The sequence below is a fragment of the Anguilla rostrata genome, chromosome 9, assembly GCF_018555375.3.
Source record: "Anguilla rostrata isolate EN2019 chromosome 9, ASM1855537v3, whole genome shotgun sequence".
NCBI classification, from domain to species: domain Eukaryota; kingdom Metazoa; phylum Chordata; class Actinopteri; order Anguilliformes; family Anguillidae; genus Anguilla; species Anguilla rostrata.
The window spans coordinates 32,996,931-33,006,443 of NC_057941.1; the positions used below are offsets into that span (position 1 = coordinate 32,996,931).

General features: G+C 37.8%; 1 protein-coding gene and 1 non-coding gene across 2 annotated transcripts; both read right to left on the minus strand.

Moving 5' to 3' along the window:
* Positions 1-1,630: 1,630 nt before the first annotated feature.
* Positions 1,631-9,513, minus strand: arl3l1 (ADP ribosylation factor like GTPase 3, like 1). The gene is made up of 6 exons (XM_064351866.1): positions 9,375-9,513; positions 8,324-8,467; positions 5,005-5,121; positions 4,867-4,917; positions 4,256-4,441; positions 1,631-2,167 (listed from the first exon to the last, which is right to left on the minus strand). Exons 1-6 carry the CDS (start codon positions 9,390-9,392, stop codon positions 2,114-2,116), a joined length of 570 nt encoding a protein of 189 aa, XP_064207936.1. The 5' UTR covers positions 9,393-9,513; the 3' UTR covers positions 1,631-2,113.
* On the minus strand, positions 2,775-2,856 carry trnas-uga (transfer RNA serine (anticodon UGA)). The gene has a single exon. It is a non-coding gene; the product is annotated as a tRNA-Ser (tRNA).

The window sequence follows — 9,513 nt, forward strand, 5'->3', positions numbered from 1 at the left end:
CTCTGGCAGTAAAACTACGACTGAAGGATCTGTGCTCGTATTGCCTGGAAGGACATGACGGTCTCTTTGTGTATAAAGCCGGGAGTCAACTGTATAAATGCCTTCATACCAAGCCAAACATTTATATTCCTTGATATCAAGTCAACCATAATTATTCATTTCTGTCAAGTCAAACATATGTATTCCTTGATATCAAATCAACCATATATATTCATTACTGTCAGGACAAACATATATTCATTGATATGAAGTCAAACATATATATTCCTTTGTATCAAGTCAACCATATATACTTATTAAGATCAAGTCAGACATATGTATATATTCCTTTATATCAAGTCAATCATATATATTCACTGATATCAAATCAAACATATATTTATTCCTGTAATTCAAGTCAACTATATATATATTCCTTAAAATCAAGTCAACCATATATATTCATTCATATAAAGTCAAATATATATATTCCTTTCTTTGTTTTCCTTCAAGCCTGGATTGCCCAATCACAGTCATATGTCATATTTTTCCATTCTCTGTACTCTGAGAAGGTATGAGTGAAACCTTAGATATTTAGTGCATGTGATACCTATAATTTGAGTGTGTTTAAAAAGAATACTCTGGTTATGTGTCATGGCAACACTCTGGGTGGATGTAACATTATACCAATACTCTGACTGTAATACTAATACTCAGGAATATAATACTGATTTTCTCAGAGGATGTGCTGTTGATTCTAGTTGGATGTGGTATTGATACTCTATTCCATTCATTTTATTTTATCAGGAAAACCTAAATAAGATCAAAATGTCTTTGACAAGTAGGAGCTGATACACTCTCAGAAAAAAAGGTACCATTCAGCACCTAGAAAGGTACAATCGCTTGTCACTGTGGCAGTACCCCTTGAAGGTACAGAACTGTACCTTTACCAGAAAAAAGATACCATTCAGTACCTAGAAAGGTACAATCACTTGTCACTAGTACCTTTAGAGGTACAGTTTTGTACTTGTACAGAATTTGTACCCTTGTGTACCTTTATTTCTGAGAGTGTATCAAATACATATACAATATGTCATTTTCATGTCATGTTGAGATTTTCTTGTTGATTGCTCCTCATTGCAAGAAGGTCATTCTACTGATGCTCTAAGATCGTCCAGACTGTTGTTTAGGTCCACATGTGTATTGGGAGATAATAAATGTGTATTTCTCAGTCGATTTCTTGAGCAAGTGTGAATCGAACAGAGCTCTTGTTCATTGCAAATTCCATGATTTCCATTTGCCGGCATTTTCTTTCAATTTTCTCAAGACATCATTTTTACCAGTCAAAACAGAATTACAAATATCTTCAATTATAATTTGGTATGTGTGAATGATGATATCTGTGATGTCATTATAGATTATAGATGATTTTGACTAGTCAAAATGTATTCGCAAATATCTGGAATTATCCTTCTTACCAATCAGATTCTTATTGCAGATATCTTGATTTATCATTCGGACTGGTCTCATTGTAATTATGACTTATCGAAATGCATTTGTAGATATATAAAATGTAATTATGGATAGTCCTGTTCCAAATACCTTATGTTTCTGTTTCTACATTAAAATGGAATCAAGATGCAAGGAACAGAAAGAACTATAGAGCTTTTAATTGTTCGTACATAGAAACAGACAACACATTATACAGTTACATCATATCATACAGACTATACTAATTTACTTCAGTCTCACAGACACTGAAAGTCAGAGGTGTCCAATTCGATCAACATTTTGTCCTTAACTGGCTAACAACTAAATTCCAATTATTTTTTATTAATTTCCCTAAACACAGTTTGGCAAGTCCAGAAGTCGCTGAAATTACTTTGCCAAAGTTTTAATTTAGGACCTTTCATTTTAAGTCAAGGTGAAGGAAAAAATGAGATTTTATCTTGATCTTAGAAATTATGGTCACTCAATTCGTTTGCAGGGATCATAAAATATGTAACTGAGGGCTTGGCTTTTGAATAAAAATAATAATAATGACTTTTCAATAGTATATTTACAACAAAGTAATAAAAGGTAAACAGAATTTGTAAAAAAAAAAATTGAAGAGGGGCTTTTGCAGAATGGAGCTTTAGGTTGCTTTTTTTGCATTTACAATGTTGCAGGAAATCCAATTCATGCCATCCTGTAAAGCGAAATGAAAAATAATTAAAAAATGAGCCAATCAACCAAACATCTCACCAACCAAATATATTAACGACAATTTGTACTGTAACAAATTAACAATCAACAGTTTGCACTGTAAGGAAAGGTCAATTAGACAAATACACAGCTATACCAATAACATTATCTAAGAGGAAATCCAAGGAAAGAAAGAGAAATAAGAAAGGATATCTAAAGGGGTTAAGGGGGAGCCATGATGCAGTCTGAAGAGGTGGGCGCTTAGTCTGCATCCAGCAGAATATGGGCAGCATCTCTGCTGTTCTAACTGCATTCCTCATTCCACCTCTGGATGGGAGGGTGGGTGGGTGGGTTGTGGGGACAACAGATTGGAAGAGTGTCCTGGGGGGTGGGAGGGGGTGAGTGTGGTGCAGATTGAGAGGTTTGGTAGATGTGTAGAGCCTGATGACCCTTTGGAGGTATAATAGAGCGGTCCCTTTATCTGCCTGATTCACTAGCAGTAGCACCACAATTTCCAATTTGATGTGCCGATATAGGCAGCCAGCTGAGGAGGGAGATTAGAATGGGACAATTTCTGCGGTTTTGTTTTTGATCTCATTACAAAATTGCTACGCTGCGAGCAGGGTTCGAACCTGCGCGGGGAGACCCCATTGGATTTCAAGTCCAACGCCTTAACCACTCGGCCATCGCAGCTCATGCTATTCCCTGGATAATACAAGCTGGATATTCTTTTGTGGCATTTCAAAACCTGTGTGAAAAGTGTCACCAGAGAGACTGGCAACACACACCATACATGCGACAGACACGTGTAGATTGGGACTGTACTGTGACTGCATTCTTGGATAGTCTCAATATGTTACGTTGAGAATGACCTGGCAATCTCTGGTCTTTTTCTTTCTCAGCAAAAGACCAGAGACCCGGGATCTCTGCAAAGCTGCTTTGCCCTTTGTAAGAAGCGCTGTACAAACAAAATTGAATTGAACTGAACTGGACATTCATTGCAACAAGGCTTCAGCAGTCAATGGAAGTGGAAGCTTTGGGACCTCTAGAGGTTATCTGTGGCATGGGTCCTTCTTTGAGCGACCAAATGATTGACATGTAATAATCTGATATCATGATACCATGTGGCCAGCTCCCAAAAAGAGTTTTCAGAATGCTATTTCCCCCCACAGACTAGACATTTAGATTATTCCTGAGAAAAAGGGTCACAAGAATTACACAATTTGTTACTTTTTCATATTCCAAAATGTAAAAAATATACAGTATGCTTTGCTAGGTAAAAGTGTAAGAAGTGGCCCAATCATGTGGGATAGTAATGAAATGAAAGCATTTTGATATCATTCAAGAGGCTATTTATTTGTACTGAGGGAAAAAGTGTTATTTTCAGTTGTTTGGTTTTAGTTATATAACTGATATTTATGGCTTTTTAGTTATTATTTTTATCTGTCATTGAACAGTAAAATTTAACTTGAAATTAGCCTTACTAAAATGGCCAAGATTAATGGACTGATGTGTTCAAATGGCTATGAAGTTTGAAATAGAGATTTCAGGCTACCTCTTTCAGTGGAGGAAAATTCTGGAAATTCCTGCCTAACTGCTTGTGTTGCTGTAAGCCGCATAATCATTTGTGTATTAATAGTGCCTTTCCCAATGTTAACTGACTGCAGGTGAAGTGCGGGGAAGGAGAAGCACAGGTCCGCTGAATTACAAATTTCCATATTTCCAAAAAGGTGCCTGAACCTAGCACAATCCCAGTGACATCACTCAAACCGACAGGCATTACCAGCACAGAATGCTCATGTAAATTTTTAGGCTGCCACTGTTCTGACACAGAATATTCCCATTGCAAGCAGCGAGCAGCAAGCCCCCATATATAACTCATGCCATGGAGTCCCTAACACTGAGCAACAGCAATTCAAATAGCTGAGTTTTATTTTTATTTATATATGCGTATATATATATATATATATGTATATATTGTATTGTAATCCATGCTCAGTAATAAAAAGGAAAAAACCCAAAACAACAACAACAACATAATAATAATAATAATAATAATAATAATAATAATAATAATAATAATAATGCCCACCTGCACACCCTCCCCTGACAGGGCCGAGCAGGCCTGGATCTGCCATTTGCGGTCCCGGTACGTGTGCAGGTTCAGTCCCTCGGCAATCTCACTGGCCGGTGACGCCGTGGCGAGGTCCTGCTTATTGGCAAAGATGAGCACGGGCACGCCCTTCATGTTCTCCTCGTCAATCAGCTCCGAGAGCTCCTGCGATTGGTCAAACAGTGGGGAAAGAGCACTGAAATAAAACGTGCTTTCTTGGAGAATCCTAGAAGAAGAAATGAATGCTGTGCCACTTAAGTGCCTTAATTTCATTAACAACGTTTTGACTTCAGGTCTACATCAGGGTGTATTTTTATTACAGTTGCTTGACTCTTGAAGCTTTAATCACTTGTTTGAATCAGAAAACCTTGCTCTCAAAACAACATGTTTGTTTTGAATCAGTGGAATTGATTGAGGTCACTAAATCAAGTACAAATTCTAAAGAAAGTAGAAATGGATTAAGAAGTAACAAAAATTTCAAGCCTGAACAACAATTTTGCTAAATTCAATGGAATTAATGAGCTGAGGTGATAAAATAAACACGAATATTTAACGAAAGAAACTAATTGTCACTGATGGGTATCTCTTACCAGCCCTGTCTCTTCAAAACGCTTTTTGTCGGCACTGTCTATGACGTAGATCTGAAAGGAAGAGCAATTTCATTTGGGTTTTCCTTTAACACGCTGATGAACTGACAATTTTAACACATAGAAATTCAGCTGACTCACCAACAAATCAGTGTTCTCCAAGTATTTCTTCCAGAACATCCGGATCTTTCTCTGTCCCCCAATATCCCACACATTCAATTTCATACCATAGGAGGTCACACTTTTTATGTTGAAGCCCTGTAAGAGCAAGAAATAACAAATGAACTAATGATGAACTAAAATCAAAAAAAGAGGAGGAAGATGTTGCCAAACTGAAAGAAAATCTCACACAAGCTTACAGTATGCGCTTTAATAAGTACTGTGCAGATAATTTGGAAACAAACTGAATTTGAATTAATTTCCTGAATTGAATTGGACCTGGTACGCATTTTCTCAATATGACAACCTTGGTCTCCTCCTTAATGACACATTCATTGAAATTTTGTTGTGTTGTGACCTACATTATAAGTACAATCCTATTTGGAAGTAACACATTTTATATCTGAATGTGGTCATTTTCTTTCTTGTGTCCCCATTTCCTTGTTTCCAAATCAACAGAGAATACTAAAATGCTCAGCAACTGATTTCACATTTTAAATCCTTCCCTATTTTTAGTTGTCTTGCTGGTACCTCCTGTTTCCCTGACCTTAGTGTGTTAAGTAATCTTCAACCCAGGGATTACAGTCCCTGCACTGAACTCACTATTATTAGTGCAGACCCCACCCCTCCTTCCTAGGGAAATGATGAGTCTGAACTGAGTGGTGTGCATGTTAATACAGTGGTGACATAGCCTTGCACACAAATTCCAGTCATGTGATTTAAGGTTATATCGATTTTATAGAACATTTCTAGACTCAGACCTTATATACATGATTAAATTCACATTTTAATACAACGTTGACATAGTCTTGTGTGCAAATTCCAGTCGTGTGATTTAAGGTTATGTTGCAGTTATAGAACATTTCTAGACCATGGTCATATACACAATTAATTAATAAACAAGTAAATGCTTTATTAGAAATACATGAGATACTGATACAATGTTAAAACATTTCCAGATCCCAGTTGAATTTTCAATCAACCAGGTTAATAAACAAAATTAAATCATGTTCTGCAATATTGCTCAAAAATGTTTTTTTATACAAATACAATTTTTCTGAAAAATGTTTCCTTTACAGGAAATTATTTGTATAATATGTGTAAGTGAAAATATTCATACTGAAAAGGTCTTTACATTTTTTTTAAATCCATTTTTTCACTAAATTTAATTCAATTCATATTTAAACAAATTATAATACCTAATTTCAGTTGAGCTGCACTAGTGCAGTGCAGTTCCTATGATTCAAGTGCATATTATGTAAGGCAAGAGGATGTAGGTGAGGTGCAGGCAGGAAATGTAAATGAAATGGCAGTGGGTTTTACATTATAATAATGATGTTGAGCAAGGATTACATTTTTCATTCACGCTTTTACACAGTACTTCGATTTCTTTTTATGGCTGGCAGTGTCATGATGACACATATGGTCGTTAATCTCAGTGACAGAAAAAACATGAAGTAATTTTGGTCTTGGAAAGGAAATACACAGTCCCACCATTGTGATTTAGAACATAAAGCCCTGAGACATGCTACAAAATATATCAAATGAGACACCCAGAGTTGTGTGCCTCTTTAGTATCAGACCTTCAACTGCCCGGGCACAGGCAAAAAAAAAAGCAAAAAAAAAAGCTCTTGAACATGGCCTCCATAATGGCCCTTCAGGCTATGACCTTTGAACCTTTCAACTGGACTGTGATTGGCTGATAAAAAAAATCTGGCCATGTTGTCACTTCTTTGCTCATTAGATGCTCTCATTTATGGCACTTTACATTTTGTCTGTTCATTTACTGAAACATTATATTCTCTAAAACAAGGCTTAGGGACTTGTGCAAGAACACAACAACAGTGCCTTGACCCACACACCCAGGACTGAACTTCAAAAATGCAATGTAATATTCTTTTGAGAAATATATTAGCTTTTATCATTGAAATGTTGTTCTTTTTGTGATGGAAATTCTGCAAGAACATTCTATTTAGTTCTTCATTTTGGTCCTAGATCTTAGTTTTGCATTCCCACTGAAAACAGGGACTGAATCTGAAACAAGCATGATTCAATGACAGCAACTTGGGGGCAGTGTAACACGCTTACTGTTGGAACTGCTATCTCAGTGAATTAGCTATCATGAGAGTGATTCACTAAGTGAGCCAGTTAGTGAATAGCCAGTCACTCTCTTTCCTCTTTCCCCCCCATTTATCACAGAGCAAAACCTCTTTTTTCATGTTCTGAGTGTATGGACGCGACTGCTGTCTGTCCTGGCCCCTCGCTGGTAGAATGACCTCCCCGTGGCAGTCAGAACAGCAGAGAATCTGACTACCTTCAAACGCAGACTAAAGACTCATCTCTTCAGGCTGCACCTCTCCCCACCCCTCCCTAGCCTATAGTTTAGCTCAATGTACCTAGTTAGGCTAATACGATCATGTTAGTTTTTATTTGGCAGGATTGTTTTTATCTGATTCTGATTAGGCAAATGTGATTTCAGTGCTAGTTTGTACTTGGCAGGATTGTTTGTTTGCTGAACAGGTTACCCTACAGGGTTGGAGTCCTGATCTATGTGGTCACTTCTGGCACTACGATCTTTACTTCACTCTAGTGTGTTTCTTTTGCACCTCTGCACCTTGAACTAATGCACTTGTTGTACGTCGCTCTGGATAAGAGCGTCTGCTAAATGCCTGTAATGTAATGTAATATGGGACACTGTAATTTTATAAAGTTCCTTCTCCAATCACAACCAAAAAAAGAAAACAGCTAAGCAAAGGAACAAAAAAATTGGATTGTTCTACTTTTGCGAGCTGTTGTGACTTTATAATCCACACAAAGTGGCCCACTTATTTAAGCTTGTTGAAGCTTTGTGTGCACGTGCTGGTCTCTTTAATCATGGCTCTGGTAGCCAGCTATGCTCTCTCTCTCTCTCTCTCTCTCTCTCTCTCTCTCTCTCTCTCTCTCTCTCTCTCTCTCTCTCTCTCTCTCTCTCTCTCTCTCTCTCTCTCTCTCTCTCTCTCTCTCTCTCTCTCTCTCTCTCTCTAAAAGCTTGTTTTGCTGACATGGTTGCCTTATTGGCTGGCATTATGACACAGTGGATTTGGCACACAGATAGCTACAAGTTCAAATCACAGGTGTGACTAAAGCTATTGCACCCTTTAACAAATATTCCGAAATGGAATCTTCATCCATTGCAAAACGGTATAAAAGGACAGCAAATGAAAATGTAAAAAATTCCCAGGGTAAATGCTAGTACATAATAACTGCTAATATATAATAAGTGCTATGATAGTATGACATTAAATTTGCGTTTGGACCTCACCTGTGTTGGCGTGATTGTGTTGACATCTTCCGAGGCAAGCCTCTTCAGGAGGGTTGTTTTGCCAGCATTGTCCAGGCCCAGAAGCACTATCCTTAATTCCCGTTCTGTAGTCCCCTTCAGCTTCTGAATGACTGAAAACAAACCCTGAGACAAACATAACAGGTCCGTTGATAAAGAGCTTAAGAAAAGGAGACCAGACCATTCACCCCACTGAAGCTTCTAACTTTTTTGACTGTTTAGAGCAAGCGCGTCAAACTCAAGTCCTGGAGTTTTGCCGTGTCTGAGCGACTTACACAACATTTTCACATAGCATTTACATTGAATCAATTTATACAGCTGGATGCAATGTAAATGCTATGGATCTTTTCTCTCCACCACTGATACTGCTGACATGTATCAGAAAATATATCAACCACAGCCAGCATGCGTATGAGTGTACTGAAAAATAAGTAATATATTCCATATATGTATATAGAAATTATTTTTGCTGAGAATTCTGTTTCACATCCACAAATTCATTTGTTGTGTTGTCGTTAAAATCCCTCTCACAGACAAATAAAAAAAAAGAAATGTTACATTAATTCACCCAGAGGATCAAACCCCTGTACAGTGACGCTGTCGATTATTATCAATTTATATCCATGTACACATTCTCTCTCTGGTATGAATAAGACATTTGGTGCCCATTCGCACAGCTCATTAATGTAATGAGATTAATGGGAACAAAGCAATCCCAGGCATTTACATCTGTACAATGTGCAAATATAACTGACAGAACAACACCTTCCGAAATAACTGCATGCTTTAAATACTTTTGCAAGTCCTCAGCCGTTAAAGAACTGTCCCTCATTAGACCCTGAGAATTAACTTCTGAAAATGTAGAATGATAAATCTTTGGAGACATTTATAACGACAGTCACCCTTCTGTGCTGCCTAAAAGAAAGCTATTTCTCAGAAAATCAGGCTTTTCAGGGATGAAGATGTGAAACGGGCACTTAAATCCCATATCACAGCTTCCCGCTTACGCCCCCCCCCCTCCCCTGGCACATACCTTTTGAACCTCTCCCATTGTGAGCAGTGTTCTCTCAGAGGCAGAAAGAGAGACGTGGCTTCATACTGCAGCGAGCCCCACAGGTGAGTTTGTTCTCCAGGACAGCCCCCCCTCCCTCCCCCTCCCACGGTGTAGGCTC

Bases quoted from the DNA above. Each gene is read 5' to 3' on its own strand.
- arl3l1 (XM_064351866.1), bottom strand. The intron at 4,918-5,004 runs GTGAGTCAGCTG...TCTTCCTTTCAG, and splicing joins TGGAGAACACTGATTTGTTG to ATCTACGTCATAGACAGTGC. The intron at 2,168-4,255 runs GTGGGCATTATT...TTCGCTTTACAG, and splicing joins TGTCAGGGGAGGGTGTGCAG to GATGGCATGAATTGGATTTC.